The 23250-nt window shown below is 35.1% G+C and overlaps 1 protein-coding gene across 1 annotated transcript in view; it reads right to left on the bottom strand.

Annotated features, from left to right (window-relative positions):
- Positions 1–20460, bottom strand: part of luzp2 (leucine zipper protein 2) — a gene marked incomplete at its 5' end in the record, with an annotated part of 107486 nt that extends 87026 nt beyond the window's left edge. Inside the window, 3 exons of the mRNA XM_015384875.1 lie at positions 9697–9778; positions 13394–13464; positions 20323–20460. Of these exons, the coding sequence (XP_015240361.1) occupies positions 9697–9778; positions 13394–13464; positions 20323–20460 (291 nt within the window). The remainder of the gene's footprint in view (positions 1–9696; positions 9779–13393; positions 13465–20322) is intronic.
- Positions 20461–23250: the final 2790 nt, after the last annotated feature.

The raw sequence follows: 23250 nt of genomic DNA, 5'->3' as shown, positions 1-23250 counted from the left end.
GTTATGTGCCCCCAGGGAAAACTACAGGCTTATGCTTCATACAGAGCCATTGCTTGATTATCCTGGCCATGTGCATTGGGTCATTAGTGGAATTATGACCAAAAAGTTCTGTTTTGTTCTGATCTGATCACATGATTTTCTTCAATGACTCTTAAGATGGGTCTTGACATGTGCTGGTTTAAGCAGGTGAACCTTTCCATGCAAGATTTCAAACTGTGACGTCTAAGTGTATTATCAATGGTAACCTTGAAAACGGTGGTCCCGTTTGAGCTCAGGTCATTGACCAGTTCTTTCCGTGTAGTTCTGGGCTAATTTCTCACCTTTCTGAAAATCACTGAGACCCCTATACGAGTAAGATTGACAGTCATGTTTAGCTTCCTCCATTTTCTAATGATTGCTCCAACAGAGGACCTTTTCTCACCAAGCTGCTTGGCAATTTCCCTGTAGCTCTTTGGTATTGGCCATATTAGAAGTTGGATTCTTATTCATTCTATGGGGTGGACAGGTGTCTTTATGCATCTAACGACCTCAAAGAGGTTAATCTAATTTAGGAATATAAATGGAGTGGAGGTGGACATTTTCAAAGCAGACTAACATGTTTTTGAGGGTCAGAAGTCTAGCTGATAGACAGGTTTTCAAATACTTATTTGCAGCTGTTTCAAACAAATAAATAGTTAAAAAATCCAATATTGTGATTTCTGTATTTGTTTTTTTTTAGATCATGTCACTCACAGTGGACATGCTCCTACATGGTTTCTAAGTGGGAGAAGTTGCAAAATAGCACGGTCAAATTCTCCCCATTATCCATTCGACCATCTTTTTTTCATGAGCCAATGCAGTTGTGAGAATTCTCCTAAGAAGCACATCCAAACTATGGGGGTATTGATATGTTTAGCAGAAGGTTCAGTCTTGAAGAGTGGAGATATCAGAATCGCTTGAGTCACCTCACCTCAATAAGTAATCAGCATAGAGATTTGTACCACCAACTCATGGCCGAGCTTTTGCAAGTGCTTTTGCCATCTAAAAGTTGTTTGGAATTAGAAGAGATAATTTGACAAGTTTTTGCATAAATAGCAGCTTGCAATATACTCATCTAGGGAGCTTGATGCAAATTGTCATGACAATTGAAGAACAATTTAAGGACAATTGAACAACCTTTCCAGTGTTAAGTTTTGTTTGTCAATATTTATTTTTTAAAATAAAGAAAAAAATAATCGTCATACTTACAGCCTAATAGAACCAAACCTTAGAGTTTGGTCAAAATTTCAATAGCACAAAAAAACAAAACAAAAAAACAAAAAACACTGCCCATTACCAGATGAAAAAAAGACCAAGTTATGAAACAAAGCTATCAATAGTCTGGTAGAAAGATGAAAAGGGAATATAATTCTTAGCAACTCTGTGAGCGCAAGCATATATTCATCTTGACAAAAGCTTGACTAGAACACACAGCCTCAACAGAACATAGAGTAAAAAGTTCAGAAAATAATTTTTTATGGTCTCGTTTTTAAAAGGGTTGCATACATTGGTTTCTAATGAGTTGTCACTTATAGCCTTTCTTATAGCTAGTTTACAATGGGCTCTGCAGTAGAGGGAGAGCTAAAGCATGACAAAGAGCAACAGGAGTGACCTGTAAAATGCACTTTTAAAATCCCAACTGCAGCTTTCAATGCTGCCTTAAAGAAATGGGAGACACTGATACATGAACTGCCATTTGGAGCACAGTCCCTTATTGAATGGCTTTTTATTATTACTATACCAGAATGATATCTTTGTTTTTGGTAATCCTTTTATCAATAGCTCAGCATGTTTGCCGAGTGCAAAGTATATCCTTATTTCAGCCAAATTGAGGTTTAAACACCATCGGTAGATAGCAAATTCCTGCCATGGGCAACCAAACAAATACATTTAGTGTGTGTGTGTCAGACTGATAGGTTGAGGTGTTGAGTTTGTCTGTTTTCCCTCTCTTAAAAAGTATTTTTGTTTTCCCAAGTGTTTTGTGTCCTTGGGAGAGGTCGTCAAGATAGTCCCAGGGACAAAAAGGAAAAGATTCATAAGGCTAGTGACCTCATGCCAGGTTTTCACCCAAGGGAACAGTAAACTAAGTCTCGGCAGTTGACTCATATCCCCAAGCAGTGCTGGATAACATCGAGGTTCATGTCTGAGCCTTTCAGTCACTGCCACGGCCAGAGGGAATGGTTAGAAATATAGTAACAGAAAATGAAATTGGCCCTGCACTTATAGTTTTACAGGAAAACAAAAACAACTCAAAATAACAACTTTATTATTTAAAAAGGCTGGTGTGTTATGTACTGAGTGTGAGACACAAAAATGTGCATATTTCAACAATGAATACATTGTTTCATAACAGAAACATGTATGTAGCATTGATACAAGTAAGTTTTTACTTTTTTACTTTTCCTATGCTGTTCAATTTTAATAGCAAATTATGAATATATGGAATAACTAGAACTGAAAGGTATAGTTAAAGAATAGGTAATTCAAATCAAGGATAAAACCATTAAATGATTATTAGTTTATTAATTATAAATTAAATCGCTTACTCACCAAGGTTCTTTAGTCCTTTACCAAAGTTTGGACTTCTAAACTAGTGGTTATTCATTATCAACCAAAGGATATTAATGATAACCAAAAAGGGGTGGATCTGGCTCTGAGTGATAAATTGTTCACTTTATTAATAATCACAGGCAACCACAGATAACATCTGTATCGTAATTGTCAAATAATCCCTATTATATTATTATTGTACGTAATAACTATATCAACACTACACACTACTGAAAATAAGCACAATGTAAATGAAAGACTAATAAAAAGGGGTCTAAGAGTCTGTTCAAAGAGTCTCAAAGGAAAGTTTAAGTGACATCAGGATGCCAGTGTATGAGGCGGGGTCATGCCAGGACAAAAAAACATTGTAAAACTTTGTCCTAAGATGGCTGAAGACAAGGCAGCTCGAAGCTAGCAATGCTTGTCAGTCAAACCATAGCACATTAAGTGTTCAGGCAAAGCAAAAATAAACCAGGGAAAAAAAAAAAAAACCTAGCACCGATTGTTCAGTCAGGCTCAATGAATATTAGCATTCAGTTCAGAACTCTTCTACCATAAACAGTTGAAATAAAAAAAGCTTCTTTCAGATAAAAAACATGCAATTATCTACCTTGATAAACATCAGATAAAACACGGGGAGAAGGAGGTTAGTATGGGTTGGTTCGGTGTAAAGGAAGGAATGTTTACTATTTCCGTTGGGAAAACCAGTTCATCCCAGAGGGAACTTAAATTAAATAACTAAGTCACTGTGGAATAAATAGATACTTCAACTCATACTCTCATACTTGTCATCTTCACCTATTTCCAGGCCTGGGTCACAGAGGCAGCAATCTCAGCAGAGATTCCCATATTTCCCTTTCCACAGACACTTCCTCCCGCACTGCTGGGGGAAGCCTGAGGTGCTCCCAGGCTATAGTCCCTGCTGCATGTCCGGGGTTGTCCTATAGGCCTCCTCCTGGTGGGATGTGGCTGTAACATCTCTAAAGAGAGGCATCCAGGGGGCATCTGACAAAGATGTCTAAGCCACCTTAGCTGGCTCCTCTCAGCGTAGAGGACAAGCAGCTCTAATCCGAGCCTCTCCCGGATGACTAAGCTCCTCACCCTCATCTCCCTTAGCGATCAGGGTCAGGAGCAGAGGAAGCTTATTTCAGCCAGTTGTATCAGGGATCTCATTCTTTTGATCAACATCCAGATTTCATGACCATAGGTGTGGATAGGAATGTAGACCAACAGGTTTAGCAAGAACTTTCCTTTTCACTCAGCTCTCTTTACACCACAACTGAGTGGTGTAGCATCGTAATTATAGCAACAGCCGCACAGATCTGTCTATTGGTCTCTCGCTCCATTCTCTCCTCAATCTTAAACAGGACATCAAGTTACTGGAATTCACCCACTTGAGGGGGCAACTCTCATCCAACCTGAAGGGAACGAGCCATCTTTTTACGGTTGAGAATCATGGTATGGGACTTCATGGAGCTGTTTCTCATCCTGGCCACTTAATACCTAGCTTTGAAATACTCCAGTTCATGCTGTAAGTCTGTAAGGCACGAGGGAATGAATTATATAAAAATAGTATATGTGGCAACGAAATTGTGAAATGTGGCAATGAAATGACAAATAAATAAGTCATAGTAAATTCTCAACTCATGATAATGAAATATATTTCATAATAATGAAAAGAATTATTTAATTAGATAATTTATCCCAACAACACAAAGTATTCTTGAGGCAATTTTGTTTAATTTCAAGATTTATTATTCAAAATTCAACTATTAGAATGTCAGCTTTATTGTCTTTCTAATAGTGTAATAAGCTAATGTTTAAACAAGAGCACTTTAAACTAGGGCAGATTAAAAATGATTAAAGTAGTGGAAAAAAATTAAATAAGGAATAGCTCTTTAGCAGTTTACTTAAGAATCAGAAGCAACAGCCAGAAATGAACTTCAGCTTTTGTTTACCACAGCATTATCAGTGTTAGCATCATGAAGAGTTATTATCATCCAAACCATTTAAAATATGCAATTTAAGCAACTACAATAGCACATTCATAGAAAGAGTAACCCAATGATGGTTTTCTGTTTATAAAACTCCACCAAACTAGATGTTACTAGCTAAATAAGCAGGCAGCCAGGCACTGGAAGGAAGACTAGATGCTGTTTGGTGTCAGCCAATGGGATTGCAGGTCCAGGACGCAAAGGGAGATAGCGCAAAAAAATCATTATAAAATAAAAGGTATTTTACATCCATCCATCGATTTTTCATCACGTTACATGTTAAAATACAAACTGCTAGAATTAAACAAACATTATTCAACAGTAATTTATATTATTGGGATAAACATGTTAGGAATCTAGTTTGTGTGGGTAGTGTTTTTGTGTGTTTTCCCTCCACCACCAGGTGGCGCCTGGTTCTTGTTGGTCCTCTCACACACCTGCGGATGGTTGCCTCATTACCAGAGGAGTTTTGAGTACTCTAGCCAAGCTGAGTTTTGCTGAGTCAAACTGAGCCTTAACCTTGTTGTTTTTGTCTTTGCTTCTCGGCAGGAAGTTATCCTGCTAACTAGATGTTTTGGACCTTCTCCCCCTGGAAGGATCGTCTGAGCTTCAAACTGAGCTGGGAATTCAAACTGGAGGTTTGGATCAACTTTTCCCCAAAGGATTGTTTGAGCTTCTCACTGAGCAGGGGATTCATCTCCACAAGAAACCGTTCAAGTACCACTGGAAATCTAAGTGGCAGTCAGCTCCTCCGTTACTCTAAGAAACACCTCAACCTGGGTAAACCCTGTCCGCCCTCCAACGAGCAAGTCAATTACAGGAACAACCCACACCGACTGGATTCAGAGAAAGACACCTTTTCTGGAAAAGTGAGTCCTGTTGCCTTTATTCCCTTTTGAAAATTGAAGCTCAAATTTCCCACTGAGGCTGAACTAACCACTGGTACTTCCCCTTCACTTTTCAGTCCTGGTTCGCCAGTGTTCAGAGCAGCACTGGACCCATCTCTACCAGTTCTCAATAAAACTGTTAAACCTTCCTCTGGTCTCTCTGTTTGGTTTTCTGCATGTGGGTCAGATCTTTGAATAAAATCATGACAAAACACTGAAATTAAATAATTTGTTTTATTATTATGCCAAGTCCCTGATATTTCATGATACTGAGCTATTAATTTTAATTGCATTCAGCTATTTCATAATTTCATTGTCACATTTAATATTTGTGTATTATTATGTCAAGTAGCTGTTTATTTCATAATTACTTATTTATTTAAATATTTGAACACTTTAGTGCTCCACCACCATTCAAGTCTTATCCCTCTTGGATAAGACTTGACACTCAATCTTGAACTTATCTTTATTATTTTTACAACTTTGCTGGGAGGTTACTTACTCTTTTATTCTCTGTGTACATGCACAGCAGTGGACCTCCAGTCATTCAAAGTTGTTTTTGTAAAAATCACAGAAAGAGTTTTATTAACTAGTGTAAAACACAAAAAATACACCAGCAGGATGATGGTGTATTTTTTATGGGTGTTATGGGTGTTTGCATAAGAATAAGTACAGAGGTTAAGTAAGGTAGAAATAGAGAATTAACCATTTAGTTGAACTAAATGGCTGGCTGTCTATTTTATCCTAAACAGGTGTTTTTATTTATTCTAATCTTTGTAACTACTGGTTACATGATTATTGAATAATCATTAAAAACTTACTGTGAGGGCTCAACTCTCATCTAAGTGAGTAGTTCATTTGAACTGGAAATAATTTGCATAATAACTTAAAAATAAATAATTAATAGTTATGCTAATAACAAAGCCCAATGCAGCAAAACCTGACCAGTTAATGGGAAAACAAAATTGTAAAACACAAAAAGTCTTCATCGCTTGTTGACAACCATACCAGCTGCTTCTAAATGGAAAGTTACAATCATTTAAGACATTAATCTAAACATTCTGTTTATAAAAAAAATGTCTGAAGTATACCACAAATGTATCAGCAGAAGAGATAATGTTTCAGCAGTGACAGCAATGAAGACTTGATATCCCTTCCCATCTGTTTGGCCACATTTTGTGAGATACGATTTCAAACTTTCACATGATAAATGAGAGAGGAAACAACCTAGAGGTAACAAGAACAGACATGTTGGATGGGTGGATGGAAGATATAGTGTCATGTCAGAAATAACCTGGTAAAAGGTTAAAGGGGCTTTTTTCAAGCATTGTTTAAAGGGCTAATACATGACCAGGATAGTAAATTCTCAGGTCTTTATCATTAGGAAAATCAATAGGTTTACTTTTACTAAAAAAAGTGTTCATGTATTTTCTCAAGACAACATGAGGCAAGGAAGACTGTCTATTGTAAGAATGCCAATACCCCCAAATATCTTTACAAAAACAAGAACAAGCTGAAACTTACAGTTATTCAGTCCCAAAACCACCTAATTAGGGTTCTCTTTTGTCCCAAATCATTAGCATGTTGTGAGTCAATGCTTCAGTCAACTCGTAGAAATTATGTTTAAACAAATGAGAATGAACATGGAAATACAGTATTTCATTTATACAGAAAATATTAATTTCACTCAAAAAATGTAGAGGTCACTCTCACATGTTTAGAAGTCATAACCTAGTAAAAAAGAAAACAACTTTTCTCTATTAAAGAATTTTTACGTTTCTGTAAAACTGAACCCAGAGCTTTGCAATTGTGACCCATTGTTTGTAAAACTGATTAAACTACAAAGAAACTGATGGTACCCCAACAGATTTATTTGCTTATGCTTTTCGCATATTTGCTTGTTTCAGATCACCAAGCAAATTTCAATAAGACAAAGATAATATAAATAATTATATAATGCTAATCTATTTCATTAAATTAAAGGGCTATTCAAACCAACCAGGAAAGCAATACCCTTCTTATTAAGTGATGAATGAACAATCGTAAGGCAGAATAGCTGAGCACAGTTTTAACCTCTACATTCAAAGCTGATTATACCCAACCCCACAGGCTCAAGAAAAAAGTTAAATAGAACATATTATAATCCAATCTGAATAAATCCCCGAAAAGAAAAGTCATTAAAAGATACAGTATTAGTTGGAAACATCTATAGTATCTGTCTAAAAAGTTCAGTGATATCATTTATTCTTAGATTTTGTCTCATTACTTGGTTTGGCCAGCTATCAAAAATGATCAAAATAAGATGAAACAAAAGAAAAAAGTGACAGACAAAAAGGATTGGCACTGATCTGGCAAAGTTAATGGATGCATTTTAAGCAGATTTAGAAAAAAAATACATTCTCCACTCTTCCAATCAGCCATTCTACAGTGAACCTAACCATTCATACTGTAGTTATTCAGGCAGCTTAAATCAGGGACTAACAGTTGGTAAAAATCTTATATTTCACAAGGTGATACTAAGGGGAATTAAAAAGGCAATTAGTCTGCTTCGAATAATCAATGGATCATTATTTATACCTAAAGTAATACATTTTGTGTTTAATTAATTTAGCCTTAATCAGTAAAAAAATAAAAATTATACTTTTCGTTGCGATCACTGAGTCTAGGGCCGGACATTTTTGCCAAAAATATAGTAACCCCTCACTCCTAACATCCTCCGGCAGTGACATCACAGTGCGGTAAGCCTAGCGCCATTCTCCCCGCTTTAGAAGGAGAATCAACGGAAACTACTACTCACACCTGCAATCAACAACAATTATTAAAAGATTTCGAGAGGACTTCACCATTGAAATACGCAAGAGCTACAGTTAAACTGATAATGCCCAAGTGCATGGCAGTTGGATCTTGTAATACAACGTGTAAAATTGAAAAAAAATGTTATTTCACATTTTTAATTCATGATCCTCCATGAACTACGGATACGTAGTTTGATTGCCATTGAACTTCTGGCCAGAGAACAAATAAGTAATATGTAGCCAACAGCCAACATTTCGAAGTAGAATGTTTTCAAGATAAATTGGATAATAGCACGTTGTGACAAACACCAGATACAGCATTGGGACTTGATCAACAGCCGATACCGCACCGTGACGTCAAAAACCAGTAGGTGGCAGTAGTGTTCTTTGAAAAAACATGGCTGTCTCCAGTAAGGCACGTTTAACTGAAATTACTCTTAATTAAAAACATTTATCATTAATTCTCAACAATTTTACCACACAACTGCTAGTTTTAACAGACTAGGAGATAATAAAAGATCAGCTGAGGTGACAACTTCAATAATTTAAGTACGTCCAACCATCTTTATTGACAGACCGATACACCTCGGTAGTGGCCTTCATAATAGTCATCCCGGCAGTCGTCCTGTAGCCTAATGAACCTGATAAGGGCCACAAACCAAAACAGGTTTGTCTGTTAAAAAAGCTAGATTCTAGTATTTCTAATATTGCTGAAGATGTATTATCACCAGATTTTAATGTTATGATATATTTGATGAAACCAAGATTAGTAGTTCTAGCTTAAACCATTTGAAATTAAATTAATCAACATTATTTAGCAACTTAATTTATGTGTAGAAGTTTCCACTGAATATTAACAAAGCATTGTTTACACATCTAATAGCATCAGCAGGTTTCAACACTTTTTTAGCTTTCAACAGTGTTACTCTCTTATAATGCTGTTGTTATAAACCCTTTAACAAAATTATGAAGGGGTGAGATGAGGAAGAGAGAAATCATTTTTGGCCATAGAAGGTCTTGAACATTGTTCAGTATTCCAAGATGGTGTGATAACCTGATGATGTCATAAAAACAGCAGCAACCTGACAGGAATAGAAGGCTTAGCTCTGGAGGCTAATAACAAAACAATTATCTGTAGTAATAAATGCATTATTTCATTTATTCAATTTAGTAAATTATAGAAAGTGTTTACTGTACCATCTCTTCCTCTTTTTATTATTTCGAATAATTATGAATACATCTGTTTTGGACCCTAGACTTGAAGCAAACATAAGATGTCAGGCCGGTCCTTTTTTTTTTCTGTCGTATTAAAGTTTCAGTTTAAAGTTGTGAGAAGGCAGGGAGAGCCAGCTGCTATGTAATGAGCGTCGATCACTGAGGGGGACTGTGTGACAGGTGACAGGGCTGGTTAGAGGAGAACGAACGCTGATGGTGAGGTCATTTCTGTCTTACCGTGGCCTGCTGCTTTTCAGCTCTCTCATTTGCTTCATCCAGCTGCTTCTGCAGGGCTGCCTGGAGGGACTTCATCTCCTCTCTGTCAAGTGGCAGGAAAGTGAGAAACACCCTGTTAGCACATCTTCCTCACACTCACAGGGCCCTTTACTACACTATGTCTGAATGGTTCTCTTAAGCACAATTCTTTAAGAGGAAACTGATTTTGGGTGGAAAAAAAATCTCTTTACTATATACTTGTGCTATATATGTACTTGATTTTATCTTCTCAGAGACAAAAACATATATTTTAAGTTAAATTAATCAAAAATACTTTAAGATTGTTTATCTTTACAATATTGTTTACATGCATTAACCTGAGTGGTGATAGTGGTGGTGGGGTCTAGATTTTACATTACACTGAAATGAAAACTAGAAACTAAAATGCAAATAAGTAACATAGGGACATTTTTAGGTAAATGTCCCTATGTACCAAACAGAGGCAGCAAATTGCTTTTGAAACCTGTAAACATCAAAACGATTTTATTTTTGTAGGCACTCTAACAGTTTCAAAAGTAGTACTTACAAAATTATGCCAACGTTTTCAACATTTTTGCATTTCTTTTCATGGTACAACAACAAAATAGCATACTTTGGTCTTGTTTTTTATGTAACACAGTAGCACAAAGTTGTGAATGGCTAGAGGAGAAAGAAAGTAAAAAGAATTTCTGGACTCTTTACTGAGGGAAAAAAAAAACTTTAAAAAAAAGCATACCCTCCCTTTACAAAAAAGATAAATTCACATTAGTGATAAAAAAATAACTGAAAAAGTAATAATAAACATAAATGTACTAAATTATAATGTAATAAAATTTAACATTGCATTTGATTTTTTTGTTTATAAGAATAACCCTTAAATGTTGAACTGTCCTGGAAAAATTAAAGCACAGTACCTTGCTCATGAACAGCGAACCACCATACCTGTCAACAGGTGCCAGTGGAGGAAAGTAGCAAAGTACATTTTGTTGATTACTGTACTTAAGTACCTGTACTTAACCTGAGTAATATTTTGGGGGGCAACTTATAATTATCACTCCATTTCAAAGGCAAATATTATACTTTCTACTCCACTAAATTTCTAGGAAGCTGCTAGTTACTTTTTCCTTTTGGCTCAGTTTAGCTTTGGAATCCGCCGTTGTTGTTTTTGAAATGCAAACATGAAAGATAGCGGCCCTTGGACACAACTGTGAGCATCTGAGGCACATAACGTGCTTTACAAGCAGCTCTCTCTCTCTCTTTCTCTCTTTTAAAATATATTACAACTACTTTTTACCGCCTTATCACAGAAAATAAATCCTAGCAAAGGCACTCTGCCACTGAACACAGGAGCAGCACAGGTATCAGATCTTTACACACTTTTGACTCTTGACATGGCTCCTGAGCATCTTTGATACTTAAACATGAAAACCACCGAAGTTAACATATGCCGTGGTAATTTTCACTCAAGAAAAAAAAATGGTGGATACCATATAAATTAAGACATTTCTGAAATCTTCTTTATTTTTTATTATTTTAATGTTGTGTTTTTTTTAAATACCACATACTATTCACCTCGCTGTACACTACATTTACAATGATTTTAACATTAATGTGTATAGACATTATAAAACTTTGGCTGCTTCCGTAATATTTCATTTTCATGTGCAATGTTATCAAATCAAAATAAATTATACATAATTTCTATAACTGCTAGTGAGGTAGGTCCCATGTTTTGGAATAGATGCTTGAAAATCAAAGAAATTCCAAATGTTTTCTAATTATTTATATTTATGAGAGCAAAGAGTGTTACACCCTAAGCCAAAGTGAAATTAATTGTGTGTATCACTGGTATTATCTTATATATTAAATATATTAAAAAAATCTTACAAGCTGCTGTGATGAGCAAATAGCACATTTTGAAACAGGTTATACCATAGCTCAGTAAATTATTTATACCGGTATTGTAAACTTTGAAATGCAATGTTCTAACTATGTATTTCTTTTCATTTAGAAACATTGCTGTTCTGTCACAGTTTGGGATACAATTATTTTCAGAAAGCAATCAAATCTCTGTTAAGGGATGTCAAAAATAAATGACTTGCAATGAATCACCTGTCTGCATCTTCCAAAATGGAGTCAGCAAGTAATTGCTCCTGACAGCCAATGAATTCCAAAGGTGGATTAATAACACCCTGCAAAAAAACTATGCCTCACAAAGTGCTGGGTAAGCAACACTGACCTAAACTGCTGCTTTACAGTTTTAGTTTGATAACATGTGAGAGCAGCCATGGACTTGTGATGGACTATTGATCCGCCAGCAAGAACTATATAAAGCTGGACTTCTGCATGGTTTACATTTCATAGAGCATGTGATGCCACAAACAATTCCTAATCATGAGCAGACTCATTACATGCACCATAAATCAGACCCCCACATTTTTCCTAATGTTTGCAATACAGTATATAAAGGTGGAATTATCTTCAAGTATAGCAGTTAATTTTATGATAAACTTACGCTGTGCTAGCCTGCCTCTTTACCTTAAGAACAACAGACAAGAGCTAAAATACACTTTTCAGATTTAGATTCTTGTACATTATTGAAACTGAAAGACACACATATAATCAAGGTTTCATATCTCTAGGTTCTTATACCACATGCCGTAATCATAAATAAAATTGAGTCTGTAAATTTATTGTAATATTGATATCATTTTATTACATTATTTCCCTTGAACTGGATGGATTAATTACTTGTACAAAGTTACATGCAAAATCTTAAAATAAAATAATTTGACTCAATAGAAACCAAACAGCACCTAAATAACAATGAAGGTAACCTTTGTTTTCATCAAAGTTCCTGTTCAACATTGTATACTTTCAGATTTTTGTGTTATTTTGTGTTACACCTCTATTATACAGTATGTGAAAAAATCAAAACATCTGGTGATTACGGTTACTCTAATAAATAGTTGACAGTAGGTTACTTTGGTTAATGATTTTAATTAGGGGTCCTAATAACACCTACTTAATAAGACTGGCTTCAACAGTGATTAAAACTTAAACTGATGGAAAAAAATGTTAGACCTCGATGTTTAAATCAAATTATATGTGATCATGCAAATAATTCAAAATTAATCTAAGCATTAAAAATCAGAGTTAAAACTTGGTGTGTTCAGATAGAATGTGTTTAATTATCTTTTACTTTTTTCATCCATCTAAACTGTTTAATCCATTTTTATGTTATATATATTTTTTGTGTTTGTATATTTACATTGTTTGATCATTGATACTGTGTTTTTGTCACTGCATCAAGTCTTTATTTCTCTAGAACAGCTCTCTATAAGCAGTACACTAAAACTTAATTCTCAGAATTAATAAAATGCTTGGACAAAATTGTCACAAAACAAAGATTTAAAAGGATCCAAAAGAGTCAAATTGTCCACTAATAATCTATCAAGATATATCCAGACTGTTATGGTCTCATTCCTTAAAGTCCTCATATGATTTAACTCTAGAAATACCAATTTCAAAATACCTTTCACAATCTTTGGTAATATTATGTTGCTGCTAGATATTGGCATGAATTTGCTTGTCGTCACAGAAAACATTGTTGATTATTACAGGACAATGCTCAACATAAAGATATAATTTTTAAATTCTGCATGATGCCCCATTTTACCTCTGTTTGTGGCTGAGCTCCAGAATCCTTTGCACGTCCTTCTTGGCCACTGACTCATCATTTTTCAGGGTCTGAAAGAGAACAAAAGGCATTTTTTTTCCCCCAGAAAATGCAGTTTTTCATATTTCTCGACAATGCAAAACATCAAACAAGAAAAACACAGCAGTGTTAAACGTGCTGTTATTAGAACAGGTTTGATAATAAACTGCCAGGATTTTAGCCTTAAGTAAAGTTGGACTCAAATTCAGTGTGGTGCAAGCCTTTTCTTTATATATCTAAAATTGTACAATCATTGAGGAAAGTATTATAATAATGGAGAGCAGATGTGAAATCCTACCAATGTCCTTTTTTTCCAGATTGTGTTTCTTTTAACAAACTGCGGATGAATGTCCTAATGAGGGCACACACAGATGCACAGATTGGTTTCTGCTGATGTCTAACCAGATTCCTGATGGGTAATTAGGAATTACTGATATATTTGATTGCCCCAAAAGCCCTTTGAGATCTTTTATTAGATGTGAGTGAAAAAGAGACGCACAGACGTTTGGGGGGGTGGTCTGGAATCAAAGGGAGAGTTTGTTCTTAAAATATGCTTGAAAGTCTGTGCTAATTAACACCAGTCAATACTAAATGACTGTCTTGTTTACACCCACTAAGAAGAAGACCGATAAACCCATGTCAAATACCATCAAACTGAGGATATAGACAAAAAAATATTTATAAAAGTAGGGAAACTGATGTCAATAACAATACAACATCACCTATATCACTGTTTTCTAAATATTTTGAGTCATATGCTTAGCATGCCAGTACAAAAACACACCTACCTTAACAACATCACTGTCATTGAACTGACCTCCAACGTCCATGAATCACAGCCTGACTGAGCTCATACACAAACACGACCCTCAAAGGCGGGTCCCAATTTGAATGTGCAGACTGAGGACAGCTGGAAACCATCCAACTTGAAAAGCAACTTTTTTGTCTCTGTCTCCTGCTGCTGCCATCTGTTTTCATTTTTTTTAAAGCAAGGCCAAGTAGATCTTGAATAAATGTACTTAGTTACATCTTAGATTTATAAGTCGTTCTGGAACACTTTAGTGGACCACATACAGAGTCCATTCCTCCTAGTGAAACTGGCCTTTTTTATCTGGTGAAATATATTCACAAACTGCGAGATTTATTTAGAGAAGAGTGAAAAAAAAATCACAAATATGTAAAGGTTTTGATTTAGCCTTAGGACAGCCGGCAAAAGTAAGATTTGTCTGATACAAGAAGAGCTGCAAATTTTGGTGGATTTAACAGATTTGCTGCCATCAGCAGCATATTTGTTTATAAAATAATCCCATTAAAGCTTTTCTGTAGTATCTTTACTTTGACAGGTTGGCTGTTATGGTAGCATCCTTTATAAGGCAGGAAATGTGTTCACCTCCTTAGACTCCAGAAAATGCCGAACTGGGTACGAGACAGCTGAAAATATTTTCAATGTAACTCCTCAGTAGCACAAAATGTTTTCTACCTTAAATAATTGTTTAATACTATGAAACTGAAAAGGGATACAATTGGCAATCTTTATTTACAGACCCAAGGTCCACATCGAGATAAAATCAAAAGAAGACATTTGTTCTGTTGTCACACATGTTATTGTAGATTAGTTTACTTAGCATATATAGAAATCCACACTACTGGTTGATTAAATCTTAACACAGTAGAGTGTTTTTGGTTCGATGAGAATCTATAATACTTATTTCTGTGAAATTGAAAAAGTCTAAGGAAAAAAAAAACAAGTAGGCATGTGTCATTTTACTAATTCTGGAAGAATCGGTGCAAATGTAAAAAAAAATAAACTAATAATTTATATTTTAAAAAATTATTTGCATTGTTTTCAGTATTTCTTTTATATTGAGACAATAGTGGGGTTCAAACAAAGACACCTCATTATTTGCTCTGATGTGCAATGCTGACATATACACAGGCATTGCTGTGCAATACACATAGAGTAATGGTGATGTTTGAAATACATTTCAAGGTCAAGCTTGAAAAAGTTCAGTCTAGGAAACTGGACATGAACTTTTCTACAGTAGATGTGTCACCTCTCATCCAAGAGGCTTCTTCACTTTTAACTAGTGATGGGGAGCACTGAGATTCATATACTGTAGGTGTAACAAGACACACATTGGTTCACCCCAAAGACAAGACACCCAGAAAAAACAACACTCAGGTCGACAACGTGGTTTACAGCATTCAGTGTAGTGAAGTGTGCACAGACCCATACATTGGAGAGACCAAGCAACCGCTACACAGGCGCATGGCTCAACACAGGAGGGCCAACTATTCAAGACAGGACTCAGCTGTTCACTACACATGAAGGATTAAGGACATTTGTTTGAAGACGACTAAGTCCATATTCTGGCCAAGGAAGAAAGATGGTTTGAGTGAAGGGTTAAGGAAGCCATCTTTGTTAACCTAGAAAACAAACTCTCAATAGAGGAGGTGGTCTTAGACAAAACCTTTCCCCCACCTACAAAGCACTTTAAGGAACATTACCCAGAAGATTCACCTTCCACCCACTCCCACCTGACTCACACTTCATTGAGGCATATGATCAAAACTACTCTGGCGAGGGAGTTAACGACCCATCAGAACACTCTAGCGAACATTAACACCCCCCATGTGACCTCCTTGGCAAATCCAGTGGGAGGAATCAGAGCCACCTTTTGTCCCCCGTAATTCTTTGTTAAACCTATAGTATATTAATATCTGTACTCCCCACCATCAGTTAGAACTGAAGAAGACTCTTGGATGAGAGCCAGAACGTCTTCTAGAAAACTTTCATCCAGTTGCCTAGATAGGACTTTTTCAAGCTTGACCATGACCTGGATGACGGAGAATCTTTACAGATACATTTACGGTTCCCACAGTCCCTTAATGCAATAGCTGTGCATAGGTTTTTTTCAGCTGCTGTTTTGAGGTGTTAGTCATGATTCCACAACCTCTTCATGTGAGGCCAGTTATTGCGAATGATTTTTAAAAATATGTATCAATTTAATCCCATTTGATGGAGTACTAGATTATTGAATAAAATCTTTTTGAATACACAACATATTTAAGATGGATGAGAAGTACATTCTAAATAACCTTTAATTGGTATGTTTTTTTTTTTATAAATTCCCTACATGCAGTCTGATGTCCAAACTTATTAGAGCTCTTTCAATTTATAATGGGTTAATGGCACAAATTCCCACTTTTTAGTACTGAAAAATCCCATAATTGCAGCTTTGAACACACTTAACTTCTTTGCCGCATCACTGGCGAATATTGCCAAGCACAAATCTCCCTCGTCACACGTAGCTTAATTATTGGGGTTGCTGACCTGGACCCGCAGGGCAACTTGTTATAAAGATAAGCACTTGCTCCATCATCTTCTGAAAGCACATAGTGCTGCTTTATTTCGCTGACGATTATTTTCTTTTAAAAGTTAATGATGTTGATTGAGATGTCTCCTTAGCCCTGAAGAATAGATTTGTTCCACAGCCCCCTAATTTAAATCTAACCCAACCTCTGCCCTGCACAACATGCTGGAGCTGGGCCCAGGGCAAAGATGGATGCCAACTCTGCCTGCTGCAAGTGAACACACATCAAAGTCTGTCCCAAGGAAAGATGGTGGCCAGATAACCTGAGCTTTTCTAATCATTCTGACATATGAAGGATCACAGTGGAGTTTAAAATATTAAATATAGTTTCAAGAGAAATTTATGATTACTCTTCAATTGATGCTAATTCTGCCTGAAAATTTAAAAACACTAACAATGTGAAAAAAGAGGGATTGTTCTGAAGGCTGAAATGCAGACAAAGAAACAGGATGGCAGCCAAGACCTGCATATAAAGGTGGGATTCATCTTTACACAAACATTGCTGACTAATGTGACTAAAAAAATGATTAAAAATAAGATTGAAAACAATCTGAATGCATAAATTAGTTTTCATATCCTTCTTTTGATTAAGATATGGTTAAATAGTTAAGAGGATTTATTGCGCAATCTTCTTGCTTGAGGCTGTTGTGATAGAAACAATTCAAAACCTGTTGAAATATAAATAATTGGCAATGTTATGCTTCCAAGGTCTTTATTTCCCTCCATAAAGTTTGTTGTACAACCTTTTTTTCAGTCTACAGTATTTATTCAGCTTATTTTTTGTGAGAAATGACTGCCTGTACGAAGAAAAGGATTAAATAGTATTATTCAACTTTAAAGAAGAGATGTAGTACATATGAATATAACTAAATATTTGCATACATGAATTCCGGTTCTTCGCAGCCTGGCATTTAAAAGACTAAACCTATAGTGTTTCTGTTCGTTTAATTCTAAAATAATACAACTCTAAATTCTAAATAACAACATCTGGCTATCCCTTCGTCCAGCTGTTGTCTTTAACCAGCTGTCTTTGATAGGACGGCTGGACAGGTTACTGGAGAGAACATTTGAGATATCTCATTTTTCTCTGCCAAAAATCCAAAAATGTGCATGTACTACAAGTACAATGCTTTTGAACAACTTTAAAAAAAAAAACAAAAAAAACAAAAAACAAACAAACATTATGTTATGACTTATTAAGCTTCTTCACAATGTTTTGGTTAAAACAAAGAAGGTGCTTCTAAGGAATTTGCTTTGCATCCAGCGTGTCATACGGGGAATTTCTAACCTAATCAGCAATTTTCAAGTGCCTGAAAGTATCGTTTTAGTTAATCAAATGCTATTCTAATCATGAGGTGCAAGGGTGCCAATATCATAATTTGTATCATCTGAACATTATGAAGAAGTATTGATGCAGAACCTTACAATTATCAGAATGGAAAAGCTTTGACACAAATGGATATTCCAATTCACATATTTTCTTGACCACACTGCTAAATTATTTTTTTTAAGGTTTTAAATTGCCATCACAAAGCTATCATCTTAAGCTCAGATAATATAAATAAATATTGGCAGATCTGAAAAGCTGAATGCTAACAAGGCAGCCTACACCTGATTTATTAACATCATTTTATTTTTCAATCGGGCGATTGGGCTTTGAGTCCTGCAAGCTGTGATGAGGCCATTGTGAATACCTTAAATCGTTAAGCCGAGGCATACTCTTTAAGGGAACTACTTTAATACAAAGGAAGTAGAAGTTGCAGAATTTGTAGAAAGTTTAATAAATATCTAAAACTTTCTTTAATTATTTATTAAATAGACAACCTGGAATTTAAAATAGTTTTGGCAAGGGGAAATGATTTAATACAGTGTCAGAAAGTGAGAAGCATAAGGCATTTTTTTTTTTTTTTTTTGCAAAGGCACATGTTATATATTAACTTTCAAGTGTAGTTGTACTAAACAAAAGTTACTATAATTACTCACATGGAAACCCCTTAAGCTAAATCTGGAGACATGTGGTGTAAAGTGCTGCTGCTAACATTCAACCATTTAAAAAGTCCTGAAAGTCTTAATAGAAACTAACATCCAATCCAAGGGACCCGTGTAGAGAGGAGGCTGTCTGTATTTTAGAAGGTTTTTTACAGTTATAAACAAATAACTTACATTCCACATAATCAATACTTATTTTACCCTAATATATATCAAATAAATATGTATTTTTGTGTTGCCTATTGATTTAAATCAAATCATAATTCACTTCTATACTCAGTTTTCATTATTTTCATAATAGTTGCGGTTAGAAAACAGTATTATATATAAAGATGCTATTTTACAAATATACTAAACTGTGACCTTACAAAAAAAAGCTATTGAGCCATGTTTCTGTGTATCATACACCCACAAGATACTATGTTAACAAGAAAAAGTTAACGCGTTTGCATATCTTAGACTCCAAGATTCTCCACTGAGTGTTGTTTATAAAACAAATAAAAGATTTAAAGATTAAAAAACAAAAAAAAACAAAAATGTAATCTTTTTTTTTTAAATCTCTGTTTGTTTTTGTTTTTTTATTTAGTTTGGGTTTAACATTGGCAAAGAACACAACAACCCCCGCAAGAACAAGGAGATGTAGACAATGTATACAGTACATGTATGCATTGATTGATGGATATTCTTATTACTTCAGAATTAATACAAACTTTCAACCAACTTGTCTGATGATATTAATTGTATGCCTTTCTTTTTTTTATTTAAAAATGGGCGACAGCTCTGACAGGCGATTTAGAAAAAAAAACTTTGTTTCAGAGAACATCCTAAATACAGGCAATGAAATGTTAAATTCTCCTGACAGACAGGAAAGCCAAGGAACATAGTAACTAAAAGAAGTGATTGGGAAATTTGATACAGGTTAATAATTCATGAGGAGCTAGAGGATGCTGACAAGGCAATCTGTAGTGAAGAAAGCAGCACCACAAGACATCTTAATAAGCAGCCAAAATCAAGAGATATAACAGAAGCTTGTAAAGCTGAATGCTGGACTCAAGGATAGCCCATCTGATACAAGCAGTGAATTGTACACTATGCAGAACTGATGTAAAAAAAAAAAACTAAGACCAAACACCATAGATCATAAAGTACTTTCACTATCTAAGAAAAACTAAAATTATGACAGAATCACTGATTGCTGCTTTAAACCACACTTAAAAATGTCTCTTAAGCTAAATATTTTTGCACTGTTCAATATGAAAACAGCAAAAAACACTCAGTTGATCAAAATAATTTTTCATTTATTTTCTCTTGTTTACACTCACATGTATACATAATTTACCAAGACCATTTCTGTGGCACCTTACATGTTAGGTGAAAATCCTCTCTAGATGCATATAAATTATGAATCAGTTTTTTTAATGATGTAAAAGCCAACAGAGAGTTCTTATAAACAACCAACTGTGCAAAAACCTTTGCTAAAATATGCTGATTATGGAGCTAAATTATATAGAGAAGTATAGCTCTCACCTGAAGGTTGCCTTTTATGCTGTCCAGTTCCTTTGATGTCTTTGAGAGCTGATGCAAGATGCTGCTTCGTTCACTGAAGACTTCTTTTAGCTTTTTCTCCAGACCATCGTAGCTTTGTCTGTTGAGAGGGGAGATTTTTCAGTATTTAATATGAGCAGTGAGCTGAGAAAATTCAATCATCACATAACTCTTGAGAGAGAGATGTTTCAATTTACTGTAAAAGACCTACTGTAAAGCTTTAAAGAGCAAAATATTAGGGAATAGAGCCACTCAGTGATACCTATTCCTGCAGAGGGGGACTGAATGAGCTCACATTGTATTTTGATGTATTTATATACAGTAATATTCCCAAAGCTGGATTCTTTTTTTTTTTTCAAATGAAGTGTGAAATACAAAAGATAAAACCATTATTTACTTAGATACCACAAAGCAAAGAAGATTTTAGCACACTTTCACCCTCATCCATAAAAATATAGATAGATTTTTTGCTATCCTGCTAAAATCCGTGTTGCAAAAAAATTGCACTGATAAAAGCTTTTTTTCTTAAGTGGTTAGTCAGACAGCCCACAATAATCCATGATGTTTTTAAAAAGGTCAGTTTGGCTTACTTTTGTGTTTTCTTCCTCTAAAGCGGAGTTAGTTTCTTTTCAAAGATTCAGAGAATCTAACTATTCAGGGACTAGAGGGCACTCCTGGTGACTATAGATACTTCCACATAGTTTCTTATCTTGTCAGGTGCTGCTCTTGCTGTAAGAAATGAAAGAGATGTTGTGGTGTCTGTGGGTGTACAGTATAATGAGAATAAGTAAGTGAATGTCACAGTATTCTGCTAAATCATAACAAGGCCCTTTTCTCTGTACACTACATTTTTACCATATCAAAGGATTAACTGACCATTTCAGAAGGGAAATTCAAAGCTATTCAAACCAGGAAAGTTTTTGGCCCTATTTTTTTTGCACTTTTCTGCAACCGAGCTAAAGTTATGAACAAGTCCACATGTGTTATAATCATTACCATACTCCCACTGGACAGAAATTATTATAACAGCACACACACAGAAACAGAGGAAAACTGCTATAGGAGTCCAGTATGCAACACTTTTGTCTGCATATTTGTGATGTTATTCCAGCTGCAGAATTATTTTAAGTCATGAGCAGCTCATTCAGTGCTGGTTTTCAGGCATTTTTTTATTTTTATTTTGGATCAGCATCGGAGGATGCGTCCTGCATAAGCCAAAGGAGACCCACAGCATGCTGGCAGCTGTGTTGCTAGGCAACAGAAGGCAGATCAGGTAATATTCAAGTACTATGTAAACTGCTTTGGTGGCTTTTTAAATAGAAGGAAGTGCATTTTTGGCTGTAGTTGGAGAAGAAACTTTCTCAAACCACTAATTAAAGTGATTGAATTAGAATTTTTTCTTGAGATCTGAAATATCGTAAATAAATAAATAAATAAATAAATCTTCAGAATAAAAAGAGAAACAAGTGTATGTTTAGTCATTTTTACAGTTTTTTCTTACTACACGTTTTATTCTTCATTCTGTTATTCAAAATTCTGTTATCTAAAATTTAACTATAAAACTGCAACCCTGAAACTGTATATTTTATATCAGATGACAAAAACAAACAATAGTGTTTTCTAACAATTCTGATGACAAAAATCTAAATAAAGCTTTTTTGAAAGCTTAATTACATTAATCTCTTATCATAGCTTATCATAGCTCAATATCAATATACTTGACAATATGATTTATATTAATAACAACGATATGACTTTTAAACACATTTCAAATATTTCTACATATCATACTGATTATTACTGATACTGATTAGAGCGTTTGCAACCCATTGGCTACGTAAGCAATGACGTTCACTGCAGACACACAGCCTGTGGCTGCAGCTGTTGGCTTTTGATGTTTGAATTGATTTTTTTTTTTCAGCTGAGCTGATCCTTGCTGTCATAAATGTTTTGTTCGCTCTAAGAAAGGTTACTTGTGTTGTCAACATTTGTTGTGCCCATGTACAACAACAACAACAACAAAAAATACAAGAACAAGTGTCAAGACTAGAGGAAGTGGGAGGTTGTGTCGAGGGGGGGACCTTAATAGGATGATTAGTAAAAACAAACCAACTGAAGTCTACCTACAATGCCATCTAGGGCTAATTAAAAGTTAGATGTTTCAAAATTGATACGAGGCATTTAGTTTGCACTGTCAGAGTTTTTTTTTGGTAATTTATTACAATTTCAGGGTTAGGTGTGTTTGTTTTCCTTAATGTTTGACAGTTGCTAAAAAGAATAAAGGAAAATGACTGATAAACTGAAAGAAACTCTTGGACTAAAGTATGACAAAGACATAAAACATGTTTATTTGTACATTAAATTTGTGGAGCTTGTAGCTCCAAAAAAAATTGTTAGATGTGTGTTTTTTTTTATTTTTATATTTCGTTTTTACATGTTATATTGGAAGAGTTTTATAGACATGGCCAAATGACTTTCATAAGTTTGCAAAGTGTGATGTTTTTTTGCTCTTAACCAAGTATTTTTGTTTACAAAAAACGACTGATGATTACATATCCTCGAACTCTTGAATAGTTATTTTTGCCTTGTATTTCTTTGCTCTTCAGAGCCTTTAGACGCACATTTTAACAAAGTTCAAAGAATACAATCAGCTTTACTAAACCATAGGAAAACCATAGGTTTTATCTTTGTTCGGCAGAAATGTCTATGAATTACTTATATTCCCTCCTTATACTTCTGTCTAGTTACCCCTATTTTGTGAACTGAAGCGTTCCTCTCCTGTGAATAAAAGTTAAAAACTAAAATGCTGTTGGATGGAGCTTATAGTGCAGCTGAATCTGAAACATTATTCTGAATCCGTGGCTTCGTTTCAGTCTGGGCTTTCTTCCAAAACCCCTCTGCACCCCGTGT

The sequence above is a fragment of the Cyprinodon variegatus genome, unplaced genomic scaffold (genome assembly GCF_000732505.1).
Source record: "Cyprinodon variegatus isolate N-32 unplaced genomic scaffold, C_variegatus-1.0 Scaffold326, whole genome shotgun sequence".
Lineage (NCBI taxonomy): Eukaryota > Metazoa > Chordata > Actinopteri > Cyprinodontiformes > Cyprinodontidae > Cyprinodon > Cyprinodon variegatus.
Note: the sequence above shows the minus strand (reverse complement) of the source record. Positions and strands in the feature narration are given on the sequence as shown.